This window comes from Drosophila hydei, unplaced genomic scaffold (genome assembly GCF_003285905.1).
Source record: "Drosophila hydei strain 15085-1641.00,03,60 unplaced genomic scaffold, DhydRS2 tig00000001-arrow-pilon, whole genome shotgun sequence".
Taxonomy (NCBI): Eukaryota; Metazoa; Arthropoda; class Insecta; order Diptera; family Drosophilidae; genus Drosophila; species Drosophila hydei.
In genome coordinates this window covers 5,269,374-5,286,307 of record NW_022045643.1, presented here as the reverse complement: position 1 = coordinate 5,286,307, position 16,934 = coordinate 5,269,374, and the positions used below count along the sequence as shown (strand labels likewise).

The window sequence follows — 16,934 nt, the reverse complement described above, 5'->3', positions numbered from 1 at the left end:
TGTTTAAGTTGTTTTATAAGTTTATTTTTACAATTGATATGTATATTAATCTATGTTGTATATTTAAATAAAACATTAAATTCACGAACATTCGCTGAGTCAATTAGGCCTGTACCTGAAAATATGTAAATTATAAAAAATTAGTTTAATGTATTCAAATTGAGAGAAATACATCATTTTGTATAAAAATCAGATGGTGATGCATGTTAAATAGATTTCAACATAATTTCTCTGAGTTGGTATGAAGATATCATCAGTAAACAATATGTGGAGGGGTTGATAATAGATCGAACTTGGCTTACTTTTCAGCAGAGACTGGGATACCAACCAACTTCCAGCTCCTGTTCGGACGATTAGGTGTACACATAAGTCTAAAAAAAATGTACATAAATTAATTACATGATCTTCGAAAAATAGTTTAGAGTTTCGTGTGTTATAATCAGATGGTGATGCATGTTAAATAGATTTCAACATAATTTCTCTGAGTTGGTATGAAGATATCATCAGGAGATATGAAAAACTACAAAATTATGTATTATCCTTACTTTCTCATATAGGCTATGTGTTATATCCATATGTAGAAGTCCACTTCACTTCCACGTGCACCTAAAATTAAATAAAGAGTACTGTTATAAATATGGACAATAAAATAAGGCTTTGTCTTAAAGGCAAATTGTTCTCAGATGGTGATGCATGTTAAATAGATTTCAACATAATTGCTCTGCTTGGGTTATGAAGTTATCATCATTGCACTTTATTTAAAACAATTCCAGAATTAGTAGTAAACATACCTCGTGCAACATTTCTCAAATTGAGAATTTAAAAGTTCCAGGCAAAATACAAAGACCACGTGGTCCAAGCAGAGACCGCTGTTCAATCGCCAAAGTCCAACAGGCCGGCTTTTTTATAATGCAGCCAATTAACGGTTATGCGGTTCTTCCAAAGCATTTCTCTTAAATATTTTAACAAGCAATTCGATTTTATTTAATTGAATAATTAAAAGCAGCGCCACACGTCGTCACCCTTAACGAAAAGATTGAAAGAAAAGAGCGATGCTGCCAGATATTTTATTTTGTTGAGACCGCGCGTAGTGTTACCATATCAATTTGTTAAGAATATAATGACAACTCTATACTATTGGTAGCCCTGTGCGAGCTTGCCATATGAATTGGCGCAATTTTAGCAAACAAAACTAAACAAAATAAAAATAGTCTAACAACGAACAAGGTAAATGGCCGAGTCGAAAACAAATGAATATAATGAAAACAGAACTCTTCAAACACAATGGAAGCACTTGAGATGCAGCCTGATGACAGTTAATTCTCTATTGAATTTTTCAGCTACAGCTACAGCTTCTTAGGCTACAACAATGACGACAACGACGACACCAACATTGCAGACGCGCATGGCACTAGCAGAAATACCCGATCGTTTAGAGGCACTACGTGTTGCAAACACACCAACAAATGCCAATCGCCGTACGCCCGATGAACCCACGCCGGCAGCTACAGCCAACACGCCTAATGGCGGAGTTGGTGGAGGCGGCGGTGGAGGACTTGGACTGCGTGTGGACAATGATATGAATGTGGCACAGGCACAGGACTTTAGTTTCTCACCGCTACCGTCACCAGATGAGCTAATCATACGGCAACGTGGGCGTCGTCGTTTCACAACGACCTTCTCACCGGACAAAGTCAATGGCGGTGTCAACGGCAACAACACTTCAATACGTAGTCCCTTTCAGCGTACGCCTACGAAAAATCTGCAATTGACTAGTGGCATGATATTGCGCAGTTCGCCACGCAAACGCCTCACCATGGGCAGCACACCACCCGAGCCGACGCCAATGGAAACATATTCACCCATTAAGTTGTCCCACACAAAGCAACAGCTATGGCCAGGCACGCCCATAGTAAAGAAGCTGAAAATGGATGATCGTCCCGTGGCGCAAACGAACAGCGAGGTACCATTACCAGCACTCCTGCAGGGCCTATCACAGCAACAACTCATTGACTTGATAATGGTCAATATCAAACAAGAAACGGCGACGGCCACACAAAGCGCCGAGGAAAAGATACGCGCCCAGCTGCCGACACCAGATATAAGGTTAATTATTTACTTTGACGAAATATTGACATATAACACTTGCCTTCATTTTTCAGTTTGTTGGAGCAGGAGCTACATTATGCCAAACGGCTCATATTCAAATCTCTGCCTACGTCCCGGCTGTGCAAGAAAACAGATGCCGCTGCCTACTCAAAGGCAGCTATCCACCTAAATGAGTTTAAACGAGTACTGCAAACGCAAGCGAAGCGTTTGCATGATTCTACACACTGGGACGCACTGGTGGACTATGTCAGCATGGCCTGGCAATGTGTGGCAAGCACGCCCAACTGGGAGAGCAACTCTCACAATGCTGTGCGTAGACAATGCTTCAAGCTGCTCGCCTGTTCGTGCTATGCGGCTATCAAGCATGGTGGCATGCGGCTGGGACAAACGAGACTGGAGACATTGGAGCGCAATTTGCGTGAGTGGTCCAAGGACTACGAGGATGTGTTGTCCTGCGTGAATGCATTGCAACGTACGCTTAACAGCCGCACCAGCTTATAAAGCCAAGAGAGGTGGTAGACTTTAAAGTAGCCTTAAGGCCGACTTGCTGAACTCAAGGTTTAGTGGACCGTTTAGATTTAAGTTTGCATCTCCAATTAGTATTTAAGAGAATCTATTTGCCATTTTTGTATAGGCATTTCAAGCAACCCACAGCTTGAATGCATTGTTTTAAATTGTGTTTATATTGTGTTTGTTTTATTTCCTCCTGTTTACAATCTGTGCACAACACATCATCATTCTACCATTTTGTTACACATACACAAACAGAGCATGCCCGGCCACAGTTAATTTAGAGATTAAAACTTAAATAAATATATTCTTTAACCACATACTATGTACATGGTTATGTATAGAAAATAACTAAAAACCCACACACATTACATATATTCTGACATACAAATTTATATTTATTAACAATTAAATATATTAATATACAATTGCTCACCAAGCATATTTTTAAATAAGTACACTTAAAGATGGCTGGATAATAACTATGCATAAGACAATGACTACGTTTCACTAGATCGTATGCAACGCCTTGGTTACACCCAATTACAATACAATTTTAGCGCCTTCTCCTGCGCCAATGTAAACTTAGTAGCGCCAGTAGGCAGCTAAGCAAGGGGTGTGCTCTGCTTAATGAAGCACTCGAGATGCGACGCCCTGCAAATTGGAGAAGAAATTACATGACTATATTATAATATATAATATTAATATTGTTAATATATTTAAATAAGAACTGAAAGTTGGTAAAGATGAGCTCTAGACTATTAAAACTGAAGCATCGTAAGAATTTAGCTTAAGCATAAATTATGTACATATATGCATACTATTTCATAGATCATCAACATCATCAGATGCCAGAAAGTCTTTATATTAGACATTAACGCAGTCGAAATGGAATGTGTTTTCAATGTCAAAAAAGTTAATTTATTTTGTAGCACTACTCGAATATTTTTGATGAGCGTGCACTTAACTTATCGAAAGTGTTTTGTTTCTTTAGAATCAAGCTAAAAACTTTGCAAGAAAATTTATAATAAACACTGTGAAAGAATAATAAACATTGTAAATTATCTTCAAAAATGTGATGATTTAAAACGTTTCTATTATTCGATGAGTTAGTTCAATTAGCGTTATAAATTAAATCTAATTATCACAGATTTTATGCGATTGCGCATGCTGAAGATCATCTTCTCGGTCTATCCGTGACTATTTACATTATAAAATTAGCATTGCTTTGTTAATCTACAACTGGGTGTGTATGGGTGTTGAGTGTTTGTGTACACACGTTATACATATAAGTATTTTATTGATCATCAACTGCTGTGCTGGCCAAGTAGCAAATACCAAATCTTGCTGCAGCTCATCCATAAACATTCCAATCTCACTTACACTCTTTGAGAAAAGCGGGCACACAACAGCATTCCTTGACCTCCTCGAAGAAATAGCATGAACCCGTCGTAGGCTTATAGATCTTTTCATCCACAAAGCATTTATGCGCCTTATAGGGCAAGCCCTCTGAAAGAAAGAAAGAAATCTTATAAATATTTAATTTCAAATGTAATCAAATTAAATTATTTGTTTATAAAAAGCGCTTATTTATATATTTATCGAGCAGATCAAGGCCCTTGGCTACTCTTTTTTAATGGATTCTAATTAATTGGGACAGGTATCAGAATTAAATGGATTAATACAAATATTGTATGTTTATTATTATTATTATTATACATATCAAATTTAGCATCTATAGCTTTGCTGCCCTTCAGCCTATTTATATACAAATACAAAATTTATAATCAATTTCAGGTCTAGAGCTAAGTACGGATGTAACACCGTGATCAATAATCATCTGTCTGGCCAGACCAATATGGCTAGATTCAGTCAGTTTGTTATGTGTATAATGTCGCGTTCTACTCAGCTGTTACATAAATCTGCCATAATATAACGTTCTTATTACAAATTTTGCTGCAGTTCATCAAGCTATGCATATGCCATATAAAGTTAGTTAAGATCTCTGCCAATATAATAAATATGAGTATTTGTTTGGCAAATAGTTTAAATACATTCTACACTGAAATCTCAGTGAAACTAGGCAACGAGCTTTGCTAGTCTAAACACAGCGAAATCTATGGATTCCAAATAGACATCTGGACATGGAACTGATTTTATATGATCAGCTGTCGCTGTCAATCATAAACAAATGCAATGCACGCTGCTGCCAGTTTCTTCTGTATTCTATATTTTACATACATTTGGAAAATAAAACATTTTAAAGAAGAAGCAGAAAGAGCACTTAAATTAATATCAGTCGGTTTTAGTTTTCAATATGTGCTTCTCTGTTGGCTGTACAACTGTTTTAAGTAGAAACGGAAACTAATAAAAAATTAATAGAAAAAAATGTTTATTGGACGCAGCGCCAAGATCAACATATAATTTGGCAAAACAATACAAAACTGGCCAAATTACTATGAAAATTCTTCAGCTTTGGGGGCCGTCGTGTCGAACTCTCGCATTTTGTTTACACAATCTGTTTATAAAAACTAAATGTGTTGATTTTCATAAAGTTCCATATTCCAAATTAGAATAATGGATACGAACTCATTGTTTCGCTGCTGCTGCTGCTGCGTGTCACAAATATTTATTCAATTATGTAATTATATCAAATTCAATGCAAATCGACGTGAGCTTCACTATATCTGTTTATGCATACATATGGACAGACAGACCTGATCGCAATTGTGTTTCTAATCTGTTGAGACAGCTGACACACTGCGAGGACATGACAAAAATTTCAAATTCAATGAAAATCGACGGCTCGTTAGAAGAGCGGAAAAAATTGATATTGAAATTTAAAAAATAAGCGCAGAATAATTATGATTGATTATGATGTAGTCTGAACCAGAAACTTTTATTTAAATACAAATCAGGTTATTATATGGCAAATGTTTTACGTTCTACATAAAAAACTGTCTAAATTGAAGCAAATATAAAATATAATAAAGTGCAAGCGACTGCATAATACTCGCTCGTGGTTAAAAGACAACAAATAATATCGGAATATATTGCTGTAAGCCAATTTTTTGATCCTAGCTCTAAAACTATGCAAGATAAACGTAATTACTTCATGATTTACCACGATTCCAAGGGCTACAATTTAAGCCAATGGTTTGATTAGGCGTATTATAGACGATTATATATATAAAGTGCAAATTGGCTTGCATAATGTTAACAACAATAACATCAACATATAGTAATCACAGATGTGAAACATCTTCAAATTAGGTTACACACAAGTACATATACTCTCTTTACACTATATGCACGAGTATAATAAACAGTTTAATTATTCATCAAAGCGTCAACACTCAAAGCCGTCAACTCAAAAATCTAATAAAAATTGTTCAAATGCAAATTATTTGACAACTTTTTCTGAGCGTTGGAAATGCGCAAAGTCTCAAAATATTATTGCCTAAAAATCATAAATACTTAAAAATTGAGTGTTGTTTTACAAGCAGTTCCTAAAAAGGTGCTTAGACGTCGTTACAAGACACAGCCAATAACCACCCAGCGAGTGGCTGAAGCAAGTGCTTGAGTATATAGATTGTAGAATTGTAGAATTGCAGAATTCTAGACACGTCTGATGTCTCTGGCTAAGGCTGTTGCATATTAATTACAAAAACCAAAGTATTTTAGTTCCAAAAATAAATATAAAAAAAAAATATATATATATACCATTTCCTTATCATATTGATTAGAGAATCTAAAATCTAAAAATTCCTGTGATGTAAGCTACTAAGAAAACAACTACTTTTTATAGAGCTCTTGATATAAATATATATGTATATATTATCTAATCAATATGATGGTGGAAGTGGTCGATAACTTATAAACAGAGTTTCTTTGTTGCATTGTTAACTTTTAATAACAACCATAGTTGGGTAATAAAATAAAGAAAAAGCCAAAACTACTACAAATTAAATTTAATGAGCGCATTTACTAGAACAAACAGAACACAATCTGAATGCGAGTACATTTGGAAAAACTGCACAACGGAAAATTGTGCACGCCTTGAAGAAAACCATTGAAGTGTAGAGAATACGAACGCAGTGCCGAACCCCCAATGGAACGCAGCAAAACAAGCATAAAAATAACTTGGGGGAAAAAAAGGGGAGAATTATATGTAAGCTGGCGCTTGGACACTAGGAATGTCAGTCGATGTACGGTGACAGCAAACTAAAGTGGATAAGCTACACATATACGCAATACATATATAACCACTATAATGGGTAACTACTGTAGCTCTATGCAAGTGAAGCAATGAAGCGTAGCTGCGGTTAAGACATGTGGACCACAGCTCTAACTACTCGCAACTTCCGCAGTTGTCACGTGCTAATGAAAAGAGCAAGACAGACGAGAGAGAGAGAGGGAGAGAGAGAGAGAGAGAGAGATGGAGAGAGAGAGAGGGAGAGAGAGAGAGAGAGAGAGAGAGAGAGAGAGAGAGAGAGAGAGAGGGAGAAAGAGAGAGAGAGAGCGAAACAGAGACAGAGAGAGAGAGCGAAACAGAGACAGAGAGAGAGAGAGAAACAGAGACAGAGAGAGGGAGAGAGCGAAACAGAGACAGAGAGAGGAAGTGAAAGGGAAAGAACTAGCAAATAGAACCCCATCTATTTTGGAGAACAGTTTAGTGGGGCCACTTAGCTTGCATCATCTCATTGAGCTGCGTCCATTGCGTGCCTCTCGCTCATTAGCCAATGAAATTATTGCCATAATGCAGTAGGCAAATGAAGCTTTACTTAAGCTGCACTCAAGTGGGTTAGTGGCACTCGCCAACGTTTTTATTTTTAATTTTTCATATAATTCTTGTTTTTGCGTTTTTCAACTCTTTTGTTTATGTGTGAGAAATAGCAGAGTTTACAGTGCGCGTCTTGTTTGTTATTGTTAGGGCGCCATGTGTGCATGAACGCACCTTGTCAGGCAGCTCATAAATATCATATAATATCATCATTATTAGCTATCTGCGGATCGCTGTTGACTCACCTTCTCTATGCTGCAGTTCGCACCAGCAATGATCTTTCTCGAATTGTGGAGTCCAACAATAATTTCCAACTTGTGTGCAGTCTATAGAGTCGCAGGAGCTCTGTGTGACGGCACGAGCTACCAAATAAGAGAGTGGGAGAGAGAAGAGTGAGTACACTTTACGGTCAAAGGCCCATTCCAGCGCATAGTTGTGCAAGCAACTGCAATCGGACGCTATCGCAAAGGGATCGTAAGTTAGAGGAGAATCGTGTCTTACTTGCATTCAGCTTTCGTAACGCCTGCTCAGCATCCAGTTCTGATACTTCATGATCAAATTTTAATTCCTCATAGCTTTCACTGATGACGGACTCCTTATCCGTTAGTTCCTCCAGAGAAGAGCTGTGCCCAAACATTAAGAGCAGACATAGCCACAGGAATGTTGCCTTCGATCCATTTGCTAGTGTATGGCAGGAACTACGTTTATCACTCGATTTATGAGATATAATGCAGTCGGAAGACTTCTCTGCAGTTTTCCTCATTGTTTTTGAAGTTTTTAGTCTGTTATATTTTAGTCACATTAATTGGTTTTTTTTATTCCAAGTAGTTTTGTTGTTGTTTGTGCTCGTTATTTGATATGGTTCTGTCGTAAGTCGTGCTAAGTGCTGGAGAGCACTGGATGGAGAAAAGAGACGTCATTATAATATATTGAAAACGCGGTCAAATAGCCTATAGAGTATGCCAAGCGTGTAAAATGTGCATTATGTATTGGGTTGCAACTGTACACAGCTGATTGGTTCGTAAATATTTAGCGCTCGACTATAGCTCAGATTCTTAACGCTTAAATTGGAAGTGAAACGAAATGCATAATAAACTTAGTAATTATTATGAGGGAAGCATATTATTTCTGTGGAACTCATTGATATTTTAACAAAACGATGAATACATTCAATTTTTTCATACTAAATCGCTTTTATACTTTTTCACTTTTTTTTTTAAATTTTCTTCTAAAGAATTTCCCCACTGCTTACTTCATTTGTTGTTATTTATTGTTATTATGTTTGTTTCCACACATCACATCAATTATTATTGCACATTTCTTGTATCTTTCAGCTCTTTGGTTACGAATAAGTTATTTGGACTTTTCAATTTAAAATACGAAAAAATTTCTTTGGTATTTGGCGCTTAATTTATTGTCCAGCGACTCGACGATTCGCCCATTCATAAATTAAAAGTTACATGGAACAAATGCTTCAAAAATCTAAGAAAATCATTTTTCAACCGAAAAAAGCGCGCGCGCGTTCGCGACGTCTTTCAGCATAAAGCGAACAGCTTAACGAAACGGTGGACAGGCAACGACTGCGACGTCCGCCTCGGCGTCCATGCAAAATCGTTCTGATCGATGCGTTGAAACGTTTCAAAGTAACGCGAACGTAACGCGTAACGTAACGTAACACGACGTGTTATTTAATATGTTTTTGCCTCTCAATATATTTAATATCATTAAATAAATACTGAATTGAATTCTTTGAATTGCCAAACAAATATTGAATGAAAAAAATGATTACTTTTGGCTTATCTTTAATATATATGTAGATACGAATGTGTACGCATTCATTTCATACGGTATTTATTTGCAAGCAACTTATACATTAGTATTGCTTGGTCCATTTAGTGAATGACACTTAATAATCTTTGATAATTTGTTGGAAATGAGGCGCAGCAGATTGTACAACATTCCTGGGCTGCCTGACACACATTGAAATATGCTTTTATAATTTATGTGAGCAAACTCGACGAGGCGAATCCCTTTCATTGGAGATCTGGGCACGAGTCTCATAATTTGTATGTATAAAAATACTCATCAACTATGTGTCGGGCAAGTTCTAACCATAGTCTGTTTTGTTTAGATAAGATTATGATGCTGCTGCTGCTGCTGCTGTTGCAACCTGTTGTACCACCCCTCCAGATCGTAAATCTTGACTAGCGTCTGCAGTTTTTTTCGGCTTTTGTTTGGAAAGCGAAAGTTTATGGCCGCCACTGTCTAGCATTACAAGACGACTATTAAATTCGTAATTCTGCTGGCCTACAAACTGTGGGCGGTTATTGTTTTCTTTATTGTGGCTGCCCAAAAAGCCTTTGGTTTACCTTGCAGAAATTTCCACTCAAAAATATGATGACATCAAAAATATAAAAAGAAATGAGTTAATTGAAATTCAGGCAACTCAATAAACAGGATTTTGAGGCAACTTAATAGTGTCAAGGTAAAGGGAAAGTCATCAGAATGATGATGATGAGGAGCTGGTTCCAGTGGGAGGCACGTCCAAAGAGGGCTGAGGTACATAGAGAAATGGCTATAATGTTCGTATGGCACGCAAAGTAATGAAATATATTTGTTAAATTTACATACAAATATTTCTTTGGTACTGATAAAACTGCTTTAAAAAATGTAATTCTATTTTATGATTATATTTCATTTTATCTGTATTTTTTAAATTTATTTTCAATTGTTTCTTCTAAACATTCTACAGTTTGAGCATCAGCTGCACAGTTTCAAAAGCACTGAGACTATAGCGCCCATAACAGCTGGCTTAAGTTATATTTCATTCGGACGCGTCATGGCAACACTTCTTTCAGAACTAGACAAAACACTAAAATTTATGATCATTTTCACACTGAACAATCAATCAGCAAATCGACCTGAATATAAATACATATGTATATATAAGAGTATATCATCATGAAAACTATTTATAATAGGCCCGCCCCATCCAGCAGCAACTACATTAAAATGCTCTCAAAGCGTGAATTTTTCAAATTGTTTCCTTGCCGCGGGGGATTTATCTTTGGCAATAGACTCGTTTTTTAAGATTTTAATCAGAGCACAAATTTGTCAATAATTTTCTCCTTTTTTTTAAACAAAGCACAAATAGATGGCGACGTACGATTTTCAATTTTCTGCTTTTTTCCCGTTTTTTACTTTGTTACAAAACTAGCTGCAGTTCAAGTTCGTTTAGTTTTCAATAATAATAGAGAAAAAACGCGCATAAGCAGTTTGCATTGTTATTGTTAATGTTACTCTGCTTTTTAAATGGAATAAACAATTTTTGTTTTTTTTTTTTTGAGATTTTTTTGTTCGTAGTAAACGAGACTCGGCAGGCGACTGAAAGCGTGACGCACTAGACGACGCGGCGATGCGGCGCCGACAGCTTGCGGCTATGGCAACAACTTCGTATATCCTTTGTCCTGAGTCCTTGCACCCTCTCAAGCCTAAAGACAAGCAACCCCTGCAAACTGGCTTTGCTTTCTGCTGGCAATGCCCTAGCGCAGAGCAATGGAGCGCAACAGAGCAAATGAGAGTGAGAGAGACAGGGACAGGGAGTTAGGGGAGCAAGAACCAGACAAGCTAACGGTAGCCTGTGTAATATAATATTCCTATCGTAAGCAACAGGCTACCCACATCAAACCCAAACAAACCTGCGCAACGGCGCAAAAGGAACAACCATCGCCAGGGACAACAAGTCACAGATATTAAAAGCAAAAGGAAAGTTTGTTTAGGTTGAGAAAATGCGAAATGGAAGATATATATATATAATATATATTAAATAGTGTTTGGGTAGGACGAGTAATAAATACTTGATAGATGGCAGACTGCTTGCGTGTGCAGACAGCAAAAGACGTGCAATGAAATTGCGAAAGGTTAAGGTAATTAAACTTGACTGAGTTATTGAGTGAAATAAATCTGGATTATGAATAACCTGATTAGAGTACAGATAACCAGGATTAAGAATTCCGTTTTCAGGATTTCGAAAACCGAATTTATTATATGATAAGAACGGATTAATATGGCATTTGTATTTTTTCTATATAACAAAGCTTAAGCCTATGGGATAGCCCACTTTCTTATCTTATCTTATTCTTGTCACCTTGGCATAGGACAGTTCTTGACTGTTCTAAATGCTCTGCTCGCCCTTCATTTGACAAATGACTCGCAATCGAACTGTGGCAGGTATTTGGCAATATCTAATGCTGCACTGTTCATAAATAAAGCTCTCGTCTCGCACCATAGAAATCGATTTAGCTATAGAATCTATAGAAATACCGAGCACACATTTCGTATGAGCAACGCATCATCTCAAGCAGTTAAGCGTTAAAGATTAGCCCCAGACAATGAAGACCCCAGCTGCTGCTGCTGGCGACTAGCTAATGATGAACTGACAGGCTGTGCCTGCCTTAGATAGGGGCAGTGGAGAGCATGCTTTGGTTCCAGCCAATGGCTGCTGATAGTGCTCTGATACGTGCCATTGGCACGAAGCCAATTCGATGCTTGACATTTATTATGATTGGCTTATTAGGGCAGCAACTCGCAGTAACAACCTGGGCCGTCATGGTGGCGGGTAGCTGGCGGAGGTTACAGGGTATCCGTGCCATGATGGCATATGCCAATGGTGCCATTAACAAACGGTCCGAGAGCCAAAGCAATTTTGTAATCGTTATGCGAAATGAGTATCAAAAGAAATATACTAAGAATGTTTCAGATTTATAAGCCAATATATAAATATTCCATAAATATGTATATAAAATGAAATTAATTGTAAATCAAATATCTTTAGCAAACAATCAACTACGTCAGAAATTCTGATAAACTTATATGGATCATATATATAGTTGTTAACAATATAAATTATAAATAATTTCTCATAATTCTCCGTTACTGATGCCTGCTTTTGTATATCATTTGATAATTTTTTTATTGAACTCTATTTAGTTATTTTTGAAATAAAACGAAATTGGCTATTTTAGAATACCAGAAAATATTGTTAAACTAATTTTGAAATCATTAGAAATACATATCATCTTTATAGATGTGTCATTCTATTGTACTGAAAGTACAATATAATATCACTATATGCTATATATAAATAGATATATGTAAAGATATATAAAGTAACCAACTCTAGCTTTATTGATACTTGCGGGTTTTTAACTTGAATTACTGTCAAGTAATTTCTTGAATAAAATATATAAATACTAATTTAAATCATAATAAAGTTATTATTAATAAGAATTCCACAGCTCATTGCGTATACTTAAGTCATATATGAAACATTTTTGGGGGCTCGCAACAGAAGGCAGGCAACGAGCGCGTGGCACATGAATATGTATGACACACACACACATATATATATACATATACATATATATATATATATATATATATATAAATATATATACAGGTTTGTTGGGGTGTAAACTATATATATACAAACCTGTAGAGCTTATGAATATTTAAGCGCCAACCGGCGAATAAAAATCCAAAAAGGCAAAAAAGCGAGCTGATATCAGTAACAATTTGGTTGCTTTGCATAATTTTCAGAATTTACGTTGAGCAAGGGGAAACTCATATAGTAGGGCAACAACTTTATAAGCAAAGATAAGCCCAAAACATAAATAACAGAACTTGCAATGTAATTGCGATGAACAAATAAACAAATAATATGCAGTTCATGATAACATGTAGCAGCACCTGTTCCAGTAAACAAATTCTGTAATTTGTATTTAAATATGCGAATATCTAAACGTATAATAACAATAACAGCAACAGCTAGATTCTTAATATATGTTAGCTTTGTGAAATACAGGTAAACAGAATACTAGTTTGACATATATTTAAATGAGCAGGATTTTCAACTGATCAACAAGATCAACAAGAACAGAGATCACTTGGCTATGGGGGGCCTATATAAGGCCAGATTTCAGCATGGCTTGGCCATAGTCTGTTTGTGAAGATCTACGGATCGTAGCCGAAGTCTAAAGAAAAAACTGTTAATAACGCGTGTGAGGAAGAATTTTGCATAAATTGAGTCTGAGTGATAATGGTAAAGATTTGTTTTTGAATATATTAAGTGTTTTTATATAATAAGACAAAGTGAAGGAATCATTCAAACATGAAAGTGTTTTAAATATATTTTATATGAATGAGAATATACCAATGCTGACATCTCCAACGAGCTTGTTGCCCAAAGATATCGATCGTGTTATATTTAAGTCTATCTACAACAATCAATCTTCTGCAGTCAACTAAAACTAATTGATTTCCTTTGCTCTAATATTTCTAATATTTCAGACCAGCTATACTGACAAAGGATCCAAAGTAAGTAATTCATAAATTGTTCAACTTGATAAAGAGTTAATAGCCTATGATTTTTATAGCCAGAAGCCGGAAAATTCTTAAGCTTTGATCATCTAACGTTCTACGTTGGCAACGCCAAGCAGGCGGCCAGTTATTATACGACCCGTTTGGGCTTTGAACCACTTGGCTATCAGGGATTGGAGACGGGCGAGAGACGCTATGCGAAGCATGCTGTGCGCCAGAACAAGATTGTCTTTGTGTTTGTATCGGCGTATGAGACCGATAACAAGGAGCATGGCTTGCACTTGATGCGCCACGGCGACGGTGTCAAGGATGTAGCCTTCGAAGTGGAGGATTTGAATGCAATCTTTAACCTGGCGGTTTCCCGTGGCGCCGAAGTTGTGCGCGACATCTGGGAGGAGAGCGATGACCAGGGTTTTGTGAGATTTGCCACCATTAAGACGGTAAATTATTGACTTTTGAGTATAAATTAAACTATTTATAATATGGAATTCTCTTACTTGCTTTGCAGTACGGCGATACGACTCACACTTTTGTGGAGCGCAATGGCTATAAAGGTGACTTTTTGCCTGGCTTCCAACGGAGTGTCAAGGATGTGTTGCTGGAGCATTTGCCGCCGGCAAAGTTGAACTTCATCGACCATGTGGTGGGCAATCAACCAGACTTGCAAATGGAGAGCGTGGCTGCGTGGTATGAACGCATTTTACAGTTCCATCGTTTCTGGTCTGTCGATGATTCTCAGATACACACGGAATACTCGGCGCTGCGCTCGATTGTCATGGCCAACTATGAGGAGACTGTGAAGATGCCCATCAACGAGCCAGCCAATGGCAAAAAGAAATCACAGATTCAAGAATATGTGGACTACTATGGCGGAGCAGGTGTGCAGCACATTGCGCTCAATACAGATGATATTATTGGAGCTGTCAGCAATTTGCGGGCACGCGGCACGGAGTTCTTGACCATACCTCCGTCCTACTATGATATACTGCAGGAGCAGCTGTCACATAGTCGCACTAAAATCAAGGAGGATATGGAAATACTAAAGAAATTGAACATTCTTGTTGATTTCGATGAGAATGGTTACCTGTTGCAGATCTTTACGAAGAACTGCCAGGACAGGCCAACGCTCTTCCTGGAGGTCATTCAGCGTTTTAATCATAATGTAAGATTTCCTTTCTGAACTGATTCAATTTGTTTTTGATTATCAATTTTATTCTAGGGCTTCGGCGCTGGCAACTTCAAGTCGCTATTCACTGCGATTGAGATCGAACAGGCCAAACGTGGCAATTTGTAACTTACGATTAAAATGCAATGATATGTTCATATAAATATACAGCGTTTGCAATTTCTGGGCTATAAATATCATCTAAGTCTTATTTCTTTCGCCGATCAACAAAGCGACGATCAACATGAACCTCATTGCGTGGATCTTCATCTGTAAATGAAATCATGTGCGGATTCCAAAAGCCAGGGGGTGTGTTGTTTTCAAACTCTCGCTCGTGTCTGCAATTATTTAGATACATTTGTATCTTTTCGTCACTCAAGTTCGTACCCATAAATGTGATGAACTGTAATCGAATGCACAAATTACTACGTTAAAACAAAGAACAAAGAGTATATGACAAACTTACCTTTTCGCACTGCGGGCAAGCAAAATTGTGGCGTTGCTTCAGGCTCATATCATGCTCCTGTTTGACTACAATGGGGCGCGGAAATACTTCCTCCTCCTCGTCTTCATCTTCTTGTTCATCATCTATTTCAAAATCGGCTGGAAGCTTGGTTGATTCATTGCCAAAAGGGGTTGGCAGCTCTGTTAGAGGCTCATGTTTTACTCTAACAAAGTCCGCAGGAGATTTCGCTTTGGCTGCCTCTAACTGGCGCTTTCTTATTAGCTCTGCTTCGAACTCCTGCAGCCTTGTCAGCGAAACTTTGTCGTCCTCTTTAATGGCCTCCTCCATAAAGTCCATAGTGTTTAGCGTGTTGTCCGTAATACTGTCATCAACGAACACAATATCCTGTGTGCCAGGTGTGAGTAGAACTACACTTGATGTATCGGAAGCGCCACTCAAAGGGGGTAGAGTTGCTCCCGAAGCTGGCTGATGGCCTGACGGATCTGGACAAAGTTCAAAGAATGTTTCATCGTCATCCATTTCAAACACAGGCTTCTTATTACTGATTGGTGTCTTGGCGATGTTTGCGGCAGGTTTGATGTCTAAGGCGTTTTTGTTGTCGGCTCTGCAAACTTATTAAAGGTTACTCTTTGTTATAATAGAACTTAATATATTAACCCAGCATACTTACCTCTGTAAAAGCGAACGTGAATGCTTCGCATGTTTTAGCGAGGAATATAAATTTGGACTGGATTCAATAATATCTTTATCGCAGGCTGTATTGTTGCTCTTGCCAGCATCAAATTGCAAACGGGTCTGTTTTAGTCTGGGTGAATCACTACGTATTGTCAGCGACATTTTTGTCTTGCCCATTGGCAGCCTGTCTTTAGGTACTTTGCCCAGCCAGGGGTTGTTGGCATCTGTTGATTTTGCTGCTGCTGTTGATGTGATTGTCGGTTGCTCGTTTTCGCAATTTCGTGTGTTTGATTTGCGACGCATATTCCAGGGCTTGTACGGACTGATAGGTGGCTCCGTTTCTGTAATGATTTCTTCCTCGTCCTCATCTTCATAGAGAGCTATATTCATATTCAGTGAACTCTGACTCTCAGGCAGCAATGGAGACGTCTCCGCTTGTTGTGTGTTGCTACGTTTTATTTGTTGTTTTTTGGGCGACAGTCTACGACGTTTGGGACTTGACTTGGCGCGTTGCTCATGTCCCTGTCGCAAAATATCGAGTGCATTATGCAGTTTTTCATTACGCTTGTTTAATAGTCGAATTGTGGTTTCCTTTTCCACACACAGATCCTGCATCACTATAAAAAACAACATTAAATCTGCACCACCTCAAAGTGAACAAAGCGGCTTACTCAAAAAGTGTTCTTTAATGGCATCCAAAGCTTTCATAAAGCATTTTGCTGTTTGCTCACTTTTGCCTTCACACGTTGCACACTTCATATTAGGAGCACGAGTTGGCTTTATTACTTAGAAAATAAATATATGAGTTCTAATCTGTGACTTATTTTGGGTGGCAAAATTCTGTAAGA

At 37.6% G+C, this 16,934-nt stretch overlaps 4 protein-coding genes, 1 long non-coding RNA gene and 3 other non-coding genes across 13 annotated transcripts; 2 read left to right on the top strand and 6 right to left on the bottom strand.

The window, feature by feature from the left end:
- Positions 1 to 51: 51 nt before the first annotated feature.
- On the bottom strand, positions 52 to 1,056 carry LOC111596660. Of its 2 annotated transcripts, none has more exons than XR_002751261.2 (3): positions 792 to 1,056; positions 546 to 606; positions 52 to 115 (listed from the first exon to the last, which is right to left on the bottom strand). It is a non-coding gene; the product is annotated as an uncharacterized LOC111596660 (long non-coding RNA). The 2 variants fall into 2 exon arrangements; XR_003944228.1 differs by lacking the exon at positions 52 to 115 and adding an exon at positions 351 to 371 and having other exon boundaries at positions 792 to 1,055.
- Positions 182 to 267, bottom strand: LOC111596668. Its single transcript, XR_002751262.2, has one exon. It is a non-coding gene; the product is annotated as a small nucleolar RNA Me18S-Um1356 (small nucleolar RNA).
- Positions 433 to 516, bottom strand: LOC115483742. The gene has a single exon (XR_003944594.1). It is a non-coding gene; the product is annotated as a small nucleolar RNA Me18S-Um1356 (small nucleolar RNA).
- Positions 672 to 758, bottom strand: LOC111596669. The gene has a single exon (XR_002751263.2). It is a non-coding gene; the product is annotated as a small nucleolar RNA Me18S-Um1356 (small nucleolar RNA).
- A 75-nt stretch (positions 1,057 to 1,131) lies between the features above and the next one.
- On the top strand, positions 1,132 to 3,012 carry LOC111596656. Of its 2 annotated transcripts, none has more exons than XM_023310961.2 (3): positions 1,132 to 1,227; positions 1,347 to 2,106; positions 2,163 to 3,012. In XM_023310961.2, the coding sequence occupies exons 2-3, from the start codon at positions 1,370 to 1,372 to the stop codon at positions 2,608 to 2,610; spliced, it is 1,185 nt and encodes a 394-aa protein (XP_023166729.1). In that variant the 5' UTR covers positions 1,132 to 1,227; positions 1,347 to 1,369; the 3' UTR covers positions 2,611 to 3,012. The 2 variants fall into 2 exon arrangements, with proteins under 2 accessions (XP_023166729.1, XP_023166728.1); XM_023310960.2 differs by having other exon boundaries at positions 1,341 to 2,106; positions 2,163 to 3,011.
- Positions 3,013 to 3,060: 48 nt separating this feature from the next.
- On the bottom strand, positions 3,061 to 14,353 carry LOC111596659. 2 transcript variants are annotated; one of them, XM_023310965.2, is made up of 5 exons: positions 14,278 to 14,353; positions 7,904 to 8,298; positions 7,648 to 7,764; positions 4,003 to 4,128; positions 3,061 to 3,273 (listed from the first exon to the last, which is right to left on the bottom strand). In XM_023310965.2, the coding sequence occupies exons 2-5, from the start codon at positions 8,163 to 8,165 to the stop codon at positions 3,176 to 3,178; spliced, it is 603 nt and encodes a 200-aa protein (XP_023166733.1). In that variant the 5' UTR covers positions 8,166 to 8,298; positions 14,278 to 14,353; the 3' UTR covers positions 3,061 to 3,175. The 2 variants fall into 2 exon arrangements, with proteins under 2 accessions (XP_023166733.1, XP_023166732.1); XM_023310964.2 differs by lacking the exon at positions 14,278 to 14,353 and adding an exon at positions 8,655 to 8,989.
- On the top strand, positions 13,383 to 15,154 carry LOC111596657 (4-hydroxyphenylpyruvate dioxygenase). The gene is made up of 5 exons (XM_023310962.2): positions 13,383 to 13,502; positions 13,751 to 13,777; positions 13,837 to 14,220; positions 14,289 to 14,942; positions 15,000 to 15,154. Exons 1-5 carry the CDS (start codon positions 13,500 to 13,502, stop codon positions 15,072 to 15,074), a joined length of 1,143 nt encoding a protein of 380 aa, XP_023166730.2. The 5' UTR covers positions 13,383 to 13,499; the 3' UTR covers positions 15,075 to 15,154.
- LOC111596655 lies at positions 15,082 to 16,934 on the bottom strand. 3 transcript variants are annotated; one of them, XM_023310956.2, is made up of 4 exons: positions 16,758 to 16,934; positions 16,082 to 16,703; positions 15,412 to 16,015; positions 15,087 to 15,348 (listed from the first exon to the last, which is right to left on the bottom strand). In XM_023310956.2, exons 1-4 carry the CDS (start codon positions 16,843 to 16,845, stop codon positions 15,154 to 15,156), a joined length of 1,509 nt encoding a protein of 502 aa, XP_023166724.2. In that variant the 5' UTR covers positions 16,846 to 16,934; the 3' UTR covers positions 15,087 to 15,153. The 3 variants fall into 3 exon arrangements, with proteins under 3 accessions (XP_023166725.2, XP_023166724.2, XP_023166727.2); XM_023310957.2 differs by lacking the exon at positions 16,758 to 16,934 and having other exon boundaries at positions 15,082 to 15,348; positions 15,412 to 16,022; positions 16,082 to 16,192; XM_023310959.2 differs by lacking the exon at positions 15,087 to 15,348 and having other exon boundaries at positions 15,867 to 16,022.

Excerpts from the sequence above, each read along its gene's own strand:
- LOC111596657 (XM_023310962.2), top strand. Across the intron at positions 13,778-13,836 it reads ATACTGACAAAGGATCCAAA|CCAGAAGCCGGAAAATTCTT; the intron begins GTAAGTAATTCA and ends TGATTTTTATAG. Across the intron at positions 14,221-14,288 it reads GATTTGCCACCATTAAGACG|TACGGCGATACGACTCACAC; the intron begins GTAAATTATTGA and ends CTTGCTTTGCAG.
- LOC111596656 (XM_023310961.2), top strand. The coding sequence starts at position 1,370 with ATGACGACAACGACGACACCAACATTGCAGACGCGCATGGCACTAGCA. Across the intron at positions 2,107-2,162 it reads CTGCCGACACCAGATATAAG|TTTGTTGGAGCAGGAGCTAC; the intron begins GTTAATTATTTA and ends TTCATTTTTCAG.
- LOC111596655 (XM_023310956.2), bottom strand. The coding sequence starts at position 16,845 with ATGAAGTGTGCAACGTGTGAAGGCAAAAGTGAGCAAACAGCAAAATGC. Across the intron at positions 16,704-16,757 it reads CATTAAAGAACACTTTTTGA|TGATGCAGGATCTGTGTGTG; the intron begins GTAAGCCGCTTT and ends TGTTTTTTATAG. Across the intron at positions 15,349-15,411 it reads CTTGCCCGCAGTGCGAAAAG|TTCATCACATTTATGGGTAC; the intron begins GTAAGTTTGTCA and ends ATTCGATTACAG.
- LOC111596659 (XM_023310965.2), bottom strand. The coding sequence starts at position 8,165 with ATGAGGAAAACTGCAGAGAAGTCTTCCGACTGCATTATATCTCATAAA. Across the intron at positions 7,765-7,903 it reads GTTACGAAAGCTGAATGCAA|CTCGTGCCGTCACACAGAGC; the intron begins GTAAGACACGAT and ends CTTATTTGGTAG. Across the intron at positions 3,274-4,002 it reads GCCCGCTTTTCTCAAAGAGT|GGCGTCGCATCTCGAGTGCT; the intron begins GTAAGTGAGATT and ends TCCAATTTGCAG.